This window comes from Macrobrachium nipponense, chromosome 1 (genome assembly GCF_015104395.2).
Source record: "Macrobrachium nipponense isolate FS-2020 chromosome 1, ASM1510439v2, whole genome shotgun sequence".
Classification (NCBI taxonomy): domain Eukaryota; kingdom Metazoa; phylum Arthropoda; class Malacostraca; order Decapoda; family Palaemonidae; genus Macrobrachium; species Macrobrachium nipponense.
In genome coordinates this window covers 65,313,373-65,327,956 of record NC_087200.1, presented here as the reverse complement: position 1 = coordinate 65,327,956, position 14,584 = coordinate 65,313,373, and the positions used below count along the sequence as shown (strand labels likewise).

The window sequence follows — 14,584 nt, the reverse complement described above, 5'->3', positions numbered from 1 at the left end:
TTTTTTTTTTTTTTTTTTTTTTTTTTTTTTTTTTTTTTTTTTTTTTTTTTTTTTTTTCCCTGTTTTTTTAATGTATTTAGTTTAAGTATTATTTTGTTTTTAGCTGTCTCTTGCCCGCCACCAAGGTGCCAATCAGCTAAGTATATATCTGCTGGGTAAGTTACTAGTACAAATGATATTGTTAAGATACAATAAACGTTTTGTACATACTTACCTGGCAGATATACGATTAATGGGCCCACCCAGCCCCCCTCCCACAGGACCGGACATGGAAATGGAAGAGAAATTATGGCTTAGAAAAACGGGAATAGTTCCAGACCCCGCCACCCAGCGGCGGGAATGGTGGATCACCATGACCTACCTGTCGCGTGTGCCGCGAGTTTTGAAATTCTCGGGACGACGCGTCTATAGCTAAGTATATATCTGCCAGGTAAGTATGTACAAAACTTTATTGTATCTTAACAATATCATTTTACCTGACCACTGAGCTGATTAACAGCTCTCCTAGGGCTGGCCCGAAGGATTAGCTATATTTTTACGTGATTAGGAACCAATTGGTTACCTAGCAATGGGACCTCCAGCTTATTGTGGGATCCAAACCACATTGTATCGAAATTAATTTCTACCACCAGAAATAAATTCCTCTGGTTCCACTTTGGCCAAGCCAAGAATCGAACCTCGGACCGCCGAATTGGTAGCCGAGCGCGAAATGCACTCGGCCAATATGGAACTTTAATGAGGTAGGGATTAGACCGGAACATCTGACTTTTTTTTCTGGCGAACCTTTGCTTCAGCAAAGGGCACAGGGAAGCATGGTATCTCATACAGATCATGCACACGGATGGTGTTGTATCACTTTTGTTTCCATTCATCACTGAGTTTGTTGTTTTGTCTCCAGAACCCATTTGGAATGAGTTTTATGAGGGTTGAAATGAGATGTTTTTGCGCCCTGAAAGAGCTTTAAAGCGCTGTCTACACATGACTATCCTAGACCAGAGTGCTGATGGCTGCTATTACTGAACCAGAATTCCAGTATCAACCAGGCACAAGAAGGCTATCTAAGAATACTATACAATTCCAGCATTTTGAGACTGTCAAGCAGATTTACAGGTCATTTGGTGAGGGAGCAAGCCTTGATCTCAAGGGAGAACCCCCAAAGCAGGGGATTTCCTGCCTCTTTCACAATGAATTTTTTGTTCACTTAGCTAATGGAAGTTGTCTAGTGCTCTTAGGCTACTTTTACCTCCAGAAGTCTTGTTGGCTGCTCAACATATGAGGGCCCCAGAACCAGAAAGTCGGATATGCCACTTCCACGGATTTGGAGTTATGCATACTGGTAGATTTGGCAACCTTTTCTCTGTGTATTTGAGGCATTTCTAGGCCATTCCACCATTTACATACGGTCGAAATTCCTACTGGGACAGTCGGAATTATCGATTTTAGCTACAGGAAAGAACATGACTTCGAGCGGTGCTGGCAGCCGCTCGGACGCTTCATGAGGACCAGATCGACGCATATCACTAGCGCTGATTAAGCCAATGAGAGCGCGCGGTAACTTCGCGGTAGCGAATTCTAGGCCAATGAGCGTTTTTCCCCATAAGGCGCGTGTAAGCATCGACCAATCACCGCGCAGCTTACAATCTCCCGCCAATGTTTACATCTCACTTCAGTGATCATAGCGGGAGATTACGATTCTCCGTTGTGTTGCTGCTTATTTTGTCTAAATTACTCTTTATTTGAGTACATTATGTCTTCCTCTGGCAATAATAATAGTCGTAGTAGTAGTAGTAGTAGTAGTAGTAGTAGTAGTGGATGAGGGTCACAGCTGGTAGTGATGTTTGGAGCTAACAGACTGCAATCTGATCGAGTTAAGTCCCCTTCACATTGCAGCTTCAATTAAAGGATGGGGACCCTAGTAGTAGTTAGTAGTAGCCAAAAAAAAATTATTATGATAATATTATTATTGTGTATTATTGATGGTTAAACATCATGGTGATTCAGGTTATCATCGTCAACATCATTATTACAACCATCATAATATTATTATTTCTATCATTATTATATTATTATTATTATTATTATTATTATCATTATTATCAGACAATAGTATTACTATTCTATTATAGTATTTTTGTGATTGATTATAAGTATCGATGTATTATGATGATGAAAGGTTATTCATCATCAGTGTCATTTATTAGTACTAATATTATTGTACTATCATCATTATTATTATTACTATTATATCATCATTATCATTTTATGATTATTATTATTATCCCATTGTTGTATTATATACTATTATTATCATATTATCATTAGCAATACTCGTTTCTTATCACAAAAATGTATCGTCTTTTTCAGCACACTATTATTACTTATCAATATTATTATTAATAGTATTATTATCATTATTATTACCAGTATTATTACTATTACTCTTATTAATATCATCATCATTATTACAACAATATGATAACACTTTATTATCGTTTAACACATTCAATTATGGTTAAGTCTTGTTATGACTCAAATATTAAAAAAAATGGAGTTTGGCAGACATTTTGAATGCTAGCGCGCAAGCGCACCCAACAATTTTTTTCAAATTTTCACAAAAAACTTATAAAGAGTATAGCTTTCATATGAAACTAAGTTTAAATCGATATCTTTCTTAGAAGCAGAGTAATGAATGATAAACTTTGAGGCCAATTTACTCATTTTTTAAAAAGTGGCATATACGACTCTCTGGTTCTGAGGCCCTCATATATTGTTGCTACTCAGTCTTCATTGGAAAGAACTGCATCTTGTTTAAAGTTCATTTATGGCTTAAGGAAGGTAGTGTAAGAGGTATGATTGGCTCTCTCTCTCTCTCTCTCTCTCTCTCTCTCTCTCTCTCTCTCTCTCTCTCTCTCTCTCTCTCTCTCTCTCATATGTCCAGTACCCCAATGCTCTAGTCAGGCTTGATGCATTTGCACAGTAAAGCATTCTATCTTAAGACTCCAGGTATGACTCCATTTGTGTTTTTGATCAAAGGGACCTGGTTCTGTTACATGGCCTTATTATTCTCTGTGTAAGAAAATTTCCATGAGAATACTTTCCACCTAAAGTTTGAGTCTCCTTATAAGAAACAAATAAATATATTTTGGTATAGAGGAAAATGATTTAACCCTTAATGGACGAATTGATCCTCAGGAGTAGTAAATAACACCTTTTTGGGTGGTGGATGGGTTGATCCTGTCAATTTGGAAAGAATCTAGCAGGAAAGAGCTGCCAATAGCAGTACATATTGATGTAATAATTAGATAGATTTCCCTCAACAACCAAAGATAACCTACATGCTTGTACCATTACTGTCATGAACACCTGAGTCAGATTAAAGTTTTACTTCCTGATCAAAATGTAACCTCAGGAGTAGGTTAGGCAAGTTTGCTGTAGTACATACAAGTTGCCATCCTTGCCCTCCATTCCTTCAGAATATCCTGAAACCTTTGTTTATATCGGCTGTTTCACTCATGAAAATCCTTAACTCAAAATAGCTTTAAGTAAAGTTAGCAGTTTTAGACATGGGTTCACTATTTTTATAATTTATAATTTTGATGATTTTTTTACTGCATTTTTCAGATTCTTCAAGACACTCAACTGATATGGCTGCTACACATCCATTAGATGACCCACATGACACAGGTCAGGTGCTGTACTCGTCATTACTGGTCCTTGGTCTTGATGCTGTTTCTCTCGAGCACAGTCTGCGTACGCCAGTCAATCAAGTAAGCTTTATTTTGTCTGAAAGTCATTGTTCAGGAATACTTGTTTACTCAAATTTACATTCTTTAATACCAATGATTGCTCAAAGCAATAGTTGTCCAGATCAGTAACCTGGTTTACTTTTGCTAAAAAGTAGTGAATTAATCAGGTTAAGTTTAATTTTAATAAAACTAAAGTTTTCTTTAATAAAATTTCTAAGTTTACTCATGTTTTAAATGCTTCATTCATGCTGCACTGGTTACAGGTGCAATACTGCACAACACCGGTCTGTTTGTATCCATACTGCAAAGATAGCTTAATATTAACTTATTCATCAAATGTGCCATTCATGTTGCAATGTTCTAGAAGAAAAATTTTGTAAAATTAAGTTTAAGAGAATGTTAAATGTAGAGCTACTGTTAAATTTTCTAAATATGGTAAGATTTATTTTTATTATTTATATATATGCTACATGAAGAAATCTACTGTGTTTTCAGAAAATATTTGTTCGGATGAATAAGAAATTGGGAGAAGAGATCCTTCATTTTTTGTTCACATGTATTGACCAGGAAAAAGCATCTAAGGTGTTCCGAGACTGTTGGCCACTGATTGATAAGAAGCAAGAATATCAGTTTCACAAGGCAACATTTGAATGGTACAAGTCTCTTCAACAGGTAATGTAAAAGAACTGTTCATGAGAGCAACCTGTGAATTAAGCTAATTATCATTATCAGCACTTTTGCATCAGCATTTCTATTCTAAGATATTTGACTTGCAATGATTTTTTTTTATTATTACATACTAGGTTCCTTACTAAGTTAGCGTTGATTAAGGGCCATTCTAACTTCTTAGGAGACACTAAATCTGTTAGACACTTGCCACAGATGTGTAGGCATGTCTAGAAGAATCTTAGAATTATAGTGGAACTTGGTCATGCTATGCTTTTATATATGGTATCATTTGATATCCATTTCTTACAATTGTGGCTGTACCAGATATCCCTGTTGGCCACATATTAGAATCCATCTCAATTCAATACCATAAAACTGCAGTGAAGAAAAAGCGTAACATTTACATTATAAACACGCCCTGTAACATATACGTACATTATAAACATGCACATTGCATTATGGATATCTAATTTGCTCACCATTATAATCATCTAGAAATCTTTGTAGACTGATTCCCCAGCAGCTGTTTCTATTCCTCCTGTCATATCTGTAAAACCTGGGGTCTCCTCACATGGATTGAGGATCTTTTGCTGAGCAGCATTGGGTTCATTAGAAGGTTTGCTGCCTCCTGTCAGTTTCGTACTTTTATGTAAGTAATACATTGCCAAGAATTTCTAAGTACCAGCAGCAACAAAGTGAAAATCATGGAAGCAATTCTTCTGTTTTGGCATAGGTAGGTACCCCCTCCCACTACCAGGGCCATAGGTAAACAACGTAGCAAACGAGCTCAATTTTATTTCTACCGGCTTCTGACGAGGTTGTAAGCTGCAGCTCTTTTGGATATTAATCGTTTGTTTACTGGTTATTCAGGATATCAGTGAAGTACCATATGATACTTTTGTTATCAGCTTCTGGCTTTTAGTTATTTAGTCAGGCATTAGAAAGATTCTTTAGAATCTTTTTCTTTGTTTCAAATTTAACTAACCATGTCTGACTCTGGAATGACTTGTATCCATTACTGTAACAAAGGTTGCAGGACACGGTTGATGTCTGCCAAGTACTACACACATACGGTATGTACGAAGTGTTGGGGTCAGAGTTGTTCTACCGATTTAAGATTATCTGAATCCAGTTCTGTTGCCAGTTTCAAAGCGAGGTTGGTGTTGTTAGCTAAGTTTATGGCTCAGTTAGGGGAGTCAGTATGTGTGCTTCTCGACCGAGAGAAAAGTGCAGTGTTAGTGGAGGAGCTGTCTGTCTGTCCTACCAATTCTCCTAGGCGAAGGTCCCTGACATACTCCCTGCACCTGGGAGAAGTCATACCGGAGGCCCAAGGGAGGTTGGTGGGACTACTGCTGACAGTTGGCCCCTCAGTCGCCACTTTTGGTGTCTCCTAGGTTGCAAAAGACAGCCATTGGAAAGGCGTCTTGGATTGCACACATTGCCTTCCATCCAGCTCAGATGAGTTTAGTCCTGAGAAATGGCACTTTTGGCACAGCAGTGATAAGTCTAGATCACTGAAAGGTCTGCAGCTAAGGTATCTTGCCCTCAGGTGCCTGCTAAGAAGGCTAAAGAAGTGAAACCTTCCTGCAGTTTCTGGGACAGCCCAGAGACTTTTTCCTCTGAAGGTTATCCTGATCGTTGTAAACACTGTGTTTTGGTGTGTGAGTTAGCACCAGTTTCAGCTTCCTGTCCACAAGTGGTTCCAGCAAGTATCTGCACCCTGAGTGCCTGGTTCCTCTTAGTTCTTTGGCTCCCGTGCACCCAGTGTCGAATGAGAGAACGTTATGTCTCTAGTAGCTCCTGATTGCTCTTCATCTGAGTGTGCAGCGCTTCCAGATTCTTCATTGGCGCAGAAGTGCCTATTGGCGCAAGAGCTCCCTTCAGCACAAAAGCACCCATTGATGCCGGAACTCCCTCGAGCATTTGAGAGCCCATTGGCACATGATTTTCCTTTTGCGCAGGAGCGCCAATGGGAGTATGAGTCCCACATAGTGCATTGTCTCCCTTCAGCACAGGAGCACCCATGGGTGCAGAAGCCCCCCTCAGGATTTAAACCATTGGCTTCTATCAGGCTCCCGCTGTCTTCTGAGTGCTCATTAGCACCTGAACGTCCATTGACTTCCTGGCTCCCACTGGCACCAGAGAGCCCTTTGGTGCAGGAACCTTCCTTTAACTCCTGTGCTCTCCTTGGTGCCTGTTCTTGCTCACATTGAAGAGCCACTTCCTCTTGGCCCTTCGACTAGTTCAGCTATTCCTCCAGCTGGAGAAGTAGATCCTCACCTGTCTCCTGTTTCTTCTGAGGTGGAGGGGGATCTTGTAACAGAGGATTCGAAACCCCAACGGGTTATGGTTCACTTTTGAGATTTTTCCTCAAAAGTTATTCTGGTTTGTTCAAACCAGCAACCCTGACATCACCTACTTCTACATTCCAGTTAGACAGTGCTCCTTTGGAAGCTTTAAAGCTCACTATTATGGTGCTTTCAATTTTGGCCAAAAAGGCTTTGAATGAAGTTAAAAGCTTGCTTGCTGATAAGAGAGTTCAAGGGAAAGCTGTTTCTCTTTTCCACCTTCTTGCTTTACTAGGAGAAGGCACTCTTATTATGCAATGAGAGAATCTCCTTAGGAGATTTTCTGGACTTGTCGATTCTTCTAGAAGAGCAGCTTTCTCTGCGGCAAAAACTGTTTTCTTCTGCCGAAATGGACTATCTTCTACGTAACTTATTTAAGCTAGTCGAGGTAGCTAGCTTCATGGATTGGGCTATAGGCATCCTTGGTAAAAAGATTTGGGATGTGTCTTCAGTCTCTTCAGACTCATACTCCAATCTTTTAGCGGTCATCTCTTGCCTTGTTAGAGGTATGAGAGATAGTTCCCAAGAACTTGCATGTACTTTTGCTATGTGCATTCTCAAGAAACGAGAATTATGGTGTCATTCATTTTGGAAGGAGTCACTCAGACGCAAAAGTTGGCTCTTCTTTTTTCTCCTCCTGCTCATGATTTTTTGTTCCCACAAGATGTTGTAAGTGGAATTGCTTCCAACTTACAAAAGAAGTCGACACAGGATATGCTCGTCCAGTCTTCAAAACGTTCAAGGGATACAGCGTAGTTCAGCAAATCCTCTTCTCCACTGCAATGTTTTCTGTTTTGTGGAGGTAAGTCTAGGCCCATGTCCAAGACCAGAGTAAAGGTGCGTTTCACACCAAAGTCCATCAAGAAGTCGTCCTCCAACCCCAACCCTAAGAAGTGAGGCAGAACAAACCCATGCAGCAGGAGTTGCCAGTCTTCAGCTTTTTTGGCAGGATGGAACAGGAGAGGAGCAAGGCAATGGGTGATACAGGTCCTAAGGAAGGGTTACTCTATTCCTTTTCTTCAAGCCACCCTTAGTCAAGACTCCCATCACGTTGACTGCATACGCTCTTGGCTCAGAGAAGTATTCCTCTCTGGCTGAAGAGGTGTCTTCTCTTCTCCTTAAAGAGGCCATAGAATGAGTAGAGGACCTTCAGTCCAAAGGCTTTTACAACCGCCCTTTTGTGGTGCTGAAGGTGTTAGGCGGGTGAAGGCCAGTGCTGGATGTAAGCGCACTGAATGTCTTCATAAGGAAGACAAAATTCAAAATGGAGACAAACTAGTTGATTCTTGCTTCCGTCCATCAAGGGGACTGGATGGTCTCATTCGATATGCAAGACATATTTCCATGTTCCTATCCTTCCCGATATTAGGAAATATATCCGGTTTGTCTTCAGGGGCAAAGTATTTCAGTTTTGGGCCCTCTGTTTTGGCCTTTCCATGGCACCATGGGTATTTACTCATGTTCTCACCCCTCTAAGAGGGCTGGCTCCATCTGATGGTAGTCAACATACTCTTGTATCTCGACGATTGGTTCCTTTGCTTTAAGTTGGAGTCATGGTGCATGGGAGATCTTCCGAGGGCCTTAACGCAGGCTCAGGAGTTAGGTCTCTTGATCAATTGTCAAAAATCCCAACTAGTCCCATCCCAAAAGGGTAGAGACAGTGGACAGATTCCTATCTCCCAGAGTGCTCAGCCAGGGATTGGATAAACCTCTTCGGCACACTGTCCTCCTTAGAGCAATTTCTTCCCTTTGGCAGGTTGCTCTTAAGAATCCTCCAGTTCTTTCTTCAAGCAAAATGGAACAGGAAGGAGTTCTTGGACAATTGTGTTCCAGATTCTGCAGGGAATCACAGAACATCTCCTGTAGTGGAGATCAGAAGAGAGACTTTTATTAGGCAAGTCCCTCTCACCTCAGAACCCAGACCTCAATTTCTATGCAGACGCATTTGCAGTGGAAGTCCAAGGTAGAACAGTAGCCATTCACTCGGACAACACAACAGCCCATGCATACATTTCCAAGGAGGGAGGAACTCACTCCTCTCTTTGTGAGGGAGCGAGAGATCTTCTGTGGGCCAAAGAATTAGACGAAGTTGGTAATGAGATTTGTTCAAGGGAGATTGAATGTACTATTAGCAGACTAATTCAACTGTTCCAAACAGAGTGGACTCTGTATCCAGCAGTCTGCCTGGACCTCTGGAAGTTGTGGGGAACGTTGATGGTGGACCTGTTTGTGCTACTGCCAAGAATCATCGGCTCTCTCTTTATGGCTCGCCAGTTCCGGATCCAGTGGCATGGGTGGTGGACACAATGCTCCTGGACTTGTCCGACAAGGAGCTTTACGCATTTCCCCCCTTTGGAATGATAAGGGAAGTGCTCAAGAAGTTCCAGACCCCATCAGTCTGTTAGCAGATTTTCCCAAGTTACTCCCACAAAGACAAAAACTTCTCTCAGACAATCACACATAATGAGGTACCACTAAGGTTTGTCTACTCTGGCCCTGACAGGGTTCAGACTGTTGACTGACTCCTCAGAGTAAAAGGCTTCTCAAAGTCAGCTGCACAAGTGATCTGTAAGTGTAGGTGCCAGTCATCCTCTAACATCTACCAAAATAAATGGGTCATTTTCAGAGCTTAGTGCAGGATAAATAGGGTTTCTTCTTGAGCATCTGTAATGGAGATGGCTGATTTTCTTTTGAGAGGACTGTCTTCCTCCACTATTAAAGGATACAGAGCCATGTTTGGCTCAGTATTCTGACATAGAGGTCTGGACATGCAGATAAGTCAAGTCAACGGACAGAGTTTACCAGGCTAAGTGTTCTGTTTTTAAACTGGTGCAAAAGAAGCAACATCTCTTTTTGTAAAACAACTTTAGCGCAAGTTGCAGATTTTTTTCTCATGTATATTTAAGATTGTCGAAAGGCCTTGCATCGTCTACTATTAGGGCTATATGGCGATGCTCAGGTCAGTGTTTAGACTTAAGAGGTGTAAACATTTCTGAAGATTGTGATATCTCTGACTAGGTCAAATCTTTTGACACTTGTAAAGTTATCAAGGAAGACTCATGCCCTTGGAACTTAGACATAGTGCTTAAGTGGCTAGAGAGTTGCACGCTTTGAACCTAGTGCTCATCTCCGCTGAGAGACATTACTAGAAAAACGTTTTTAGTGGGTCTGGCTACACCTAAGAGAGTGAGTGACATCCACACAGTGGACAATAGGATCGGTTTCTGTAACGGAAATGCAGTTTGCTCTCTGTCTTAACTTTGTAGCTAAAAATGAAAACTCGACATGCCCCTGACCTCTGTCATTTACCTTTTAAAGTTTAATGGATTTCTCTTACCTATTAAAATTACATTAAATTATTTTAATGATTTGAGATACTGTATATAAAATGAGATTTTATATATAGTACTTACCCAGTAATTATAAATTGGTCTCTGGGCTGTAGTTGCTCCTCTCTTACCCCGAAAGTGGGATGGGCTATTCAACTTCGTAAACAAAAGACTATCTATCAATAGTTTTCATAATTTAAGCTGCCGTTGAGTAGAAACTCTTAGCTAAGTAATTACTGGGTAAATGTATATAAGATCTCATTTCATTATAAAAATGTCATTTTCATAGAAGACACAAGAACAACCACTAACTGCTGTATTAGTAGTGTTGTTCCAGTAGCAATGAATTCCTTAATAAAGGCATTTGAAAACAAGAAGGGATTAAGAGACTGATTTGCAAAAAATTAGCTACTTTTAAATTATATAAAATCCCCGTAGGGCAGTAGTGCCATCAGTACACCTCATGCAGGGCACTGTAGGCATTACTTAAGGTTCTGCAACCTTTTCTGGGTTCGACCTGTGTCTGCCAGTGAAAAATCCCTGTAGCTCCTTTTTCCAAGTATAAATAGATCCTAAATATACCAGAGAAAAAGCTAGCATGGTATGCTGAAGTTACTACCCTCAGCGCGAGCACCCCCAGGGGCATCGGTATAAAGTATTGGAGCGAAGTGGAAGCCACTACTCACAGGTCCCTAGCCAATTAGAAGATTCCTCTTCAAAATCCCTCCACTGTGGGAGCCATTACAAGCATCACCCACCTTACCTTCTTCTCGCTACTACTACTAATACCCACGTGCTTCCTTCATTCCTGTATTAGTGATTGTGTGCGATCCACGCGTTTGTCACAGCTCCCAGGATTTACACTTTCTTCGCGATGTCGGCTGGAGAACTTACTTCTACACCAAAGTTGAGTACTCCAATTTACGTTTTGTAACTTATACGGTTGAGGTGTTTTCCATAGTCGCCTTCGGCCCCTCAGAAAACGTATTGTGGGTGCCATCGGCTGACCGGCATTTTGGGAGCACCATCACAACGCTGGTGAATTTGTCACACACTAATTTCCACAAAGTTTTTATATTATATATATAGAATTTGATTTACAATCATTTCCCAGTGACAGTTATATATTATTATATTATTTACTTACTTTTAACCAAGCAAGATCGGGACTAGGCCTAACTCGCTCGTGACTTTCGCTGGGGCTAAAGAATAGTTATTTAACTTGTACATTAATATAACCCTCCCCCAGTGGCTCAGGGACGGGTTTGCGCCTGTCCCTACATAATTTTACTGTGATGTACATGTGTAATTATTAGGCTACTGGTAGCCTATCGTAATTGTTGCGGGAGAGGAGGGAACCCTATCCCTCTCTCTCATAAGTAGAAAATGCATGTTGTAGTGTTAACACGATCTTAGATAAGTCTTGATTTATGCACGTTGATGATTTTCATTTTACTATGAGGTTGGTTGAGTTGCCCCTTAGCTTGACCGACCTAGCCTAGGCTAGGCCTAGGAAGGTAGGCTAGGTGCCCCTTCCCTGGTACCCTTTATACAACCCCCTCTCCCTGTCCGCGCTATGGTGCTTGCAGGGAGGATAGCAAAAATAGAGAGCCTCTCTCTTATCATTTTGTTTGATCTATCCTCCCTACCGGTCTAGATCGAAAAATTCGGGTTAGTAGGTTTGGTCGAGGACCACCGTCCGCTTCAGGCTAGCAGGGGAAGTCAATTAGCCTACCCTGTCCAGTTCTGTTGTGGTCTCAGAAGCTTAAAATGGATCCATACGGGGTGCTCTCCTTTTGCCTAAATCTCGTGGCAACTCTTCCATGATACCTCTCTATGAATGTTATGTATTATTAGTATTTATATTTATTGTGTTACTTAGATGTAGATACCTGTCTGGTACGCCTTGGTCTAACCCGGTAGTAGGCCATAGCCTCCTGATCGAGAGTGACCACCAACCAACCGTGACGGGCCATAGGCCCAGTCGGCCTACTACCTATGAAGTAGTAGGCTACATAACCTCGGTAAAGGTTCATATTTCTCTGATCGGCGTGGGTGGGTGGCCAGGCGATCACGGACTTGACCACCATTCATATACCACCTGCCCCCCTTACTTCCTAGCTTGGTCTGACCGAGCCCTATAACTCACGGTACTAGTTGTCTTATCGATGAAAGACTGTGCAAGTTCACGTGTGGGGAGGGGTTATCGGTATTATAGGTAATCCCTTATGTCTCCGAGTAAACGGCTCCGCCGACTTATAGCGGACTAGTGCCGCACCAGCCGGCGGACGTAGCTCCGGATTGTACATTATACAGCTCCGTCGCTCGGTGTCTCGTTTCCCCTTGTCCTCCCCCCCCCATCCCCGGTACGGATTCGGGCTGGGAGTTACGCTCCCCCTAAAACTAGAGCGTGCAGGTTCAGATAAGGGAATTATCCTCCCTGTTCCGCCGCTTCAGCCCATTCTTCTGGCATTATAGGGGACATTAAGAGATGAGACGTTGAGTAGGAGGCGCTTCGGGGACTACTCTATAAGTAGCTCCGGACCCTTGAGGTACCGACGGAGTGTGACTCATCCTCACACGGTGTTGCCGAAGCTCTAATTTCGTCCTTATGTTATTCCCTGCTTCGGTGGGGATGACAAGTTGATCATGTCTTCGGCTACGATAATGCGTAGCCTTCTGACTCAGCCGACTGTAATAGAGAGGGGTTTTTTTCCTTCTCTCCGGTTCGGCAGACCTCATATCCCACACACCGGACCTGTATCTACCTTCTGAGGACGGAATCAGGAGCAGGCAAATACACCCAAAGTAATTCTTTATTCATTTAATTAATTGAAAATTATTAGTGAATAAGTCTTGACCCATATCTAGTTTAAGGTGCATGCTCTCTTCGGAGTTATCTTCGGTGCCAAAGTTCGGTACTCATAACAAATTACAAATTACAGATGGTTTGTTGCCAGGCGGAAGGGTGCCCCGCCTCCCTGGGCAAACCGTACGGCCACGTTGTTTGCCGTTCCCATGCCAACTGCGCCGTACAGTTGGAGAATTATATGGTCTGGCACCCAGACGCATGCACAGTGTGCTACGAGATGGTGTCACTCCTGACTGATGAGCAGGTAAGTATCTTTGCTACATCATTGACAAAAAATTTCTGCTATAATAACTTGAAAGGTTGCTATACAGACTCTATTACCAGGTACAATATTAATTCAGGTTCCTCCCTGACAAGCTACTTCCGAGGCCCAATATGAGGCAAGGGTGGCTCTCCGGAAATGGGTTGCGGGGTTCGGCAAGAACGCGCAACCCTACGTCCTGGACGCCGGACTATGCTCCCTTCTGTTCCAGGGAGCCACAGCCTTGACAACGGTTCCGGCGCACATTGCCGAGCCCCTCATTGAAGCCATCCGGGTAGCCACGATGCCACTCGCTGACTACCAGGAGAACTTGGTGATGGAGGAGGTGGCGGCGATGAATATCAATTTGGAGCCCATGGTCACGGAGGAACAGGTAAGTGAAGCGAGTCTCCTTAGTCCTACTCCTTCTTCTTCCTCTTCTTTCCTGGGCTTCTCTAGGCCCACCCCCCATCCTGCAGGAGCGCTTTCAGTCGCGCCTAAAATTAAGTCACTGAAACCAAAGACCCTGCAAAAGGGATCTAAACCAGCTCCGCCAGCGGCGAAGGAGTTGTCTTCTGCCCCAAAGCCGTCGACTTCCACCGCTCAGTTGCCTGCTGCCATGGATCCTCCCCCTACTATGGGGTTGAGAATGAACAGCGATCCTAAGGCGGCGGAGTCTAGATTTGACCCAGAGGCCTTCACTAACCTTCTACTGACGAAGGTTAGTGGAGTAATTGATTAGAGGCTTGAGTCGATATGACTCGCCCCAGGCTCAGATACCTCTGGCCAGGCATTTACGTTTCTGACCGAGAGGATCAGGCCTTTGGAGGAAATGCTGACCGGACTTCTCCACTCCGGGACCCTGGCGCTATCTATGATGGTGCCGGACGCGTCCAAGCTTCCACCTTTTGATAAGGAGAATCCATGGTGGTTAGCACTACATGCCCTGTTCTCGGATGGGAAACTAACTATTGAAGGGTGCGGAACCCGGCCGATTGAAGATTTTGAGCTTTTTCCGCCAGGTCTCCAATTTCCATTCCCTGGATTCGTTAGACTAGCAAAACATGCGCTAGTCAGAGTGGATAAAGTTCCGAAGGAGATAGTGATCTTCCCGAGGGAACAAGCTCAAGCTACTTGGGTCCGCACCCTCTCCGAGTGGGGTTGCGTTAACACGAAGTTAACGCAGCACAAAGGGAATTTTATAATGTTTGTGACCCCAGACGGAATTCCGTCACCGTGTACATCTAAGGTGGCGGAGTTGATGCTGCAAGCAGCGGCGGAGGACAAGCCTATACCAGTGCTGGGAGAGACGGAGGCTACCTCCCTTCTTTTCCCTACCGGATTGGACTTTTGGAAGGACACACCAGCTACGTTTACTA

At 42.7% G+C, this 14,584-nt stretch overlaps 1 protein-coding gene across 2 annotated transcripts in view; it reads left to right on the top strand.

Annotated features, from left to right (window-relative positions):
• LOC135219371 (uncharacterized) overlaps positions 1-14,584 on the top strand; it is a 217,926-nt gene that overhangs the window by 22,533 nt on the left and 180,809 nt on the right. For both annotated transcript variants that reach the window (XM_064256087.1, XM_064256086.1), the window contains exons 2-3: positions 3,622-3,767; positions 4,242-4,418. In XM_064256087.1, the coding sequence (XP_064112157.1) occupies positions 3,645-3,767; positions 4,242-4,418 (300 nt within the window). In that variant the 5' untranslated portion in view covers positions 3,622-3,644. The remainder of the gene's footprint in view (positions 1-3,621; positions 3,768-4,241; positions 4,419-14,584) is intronic.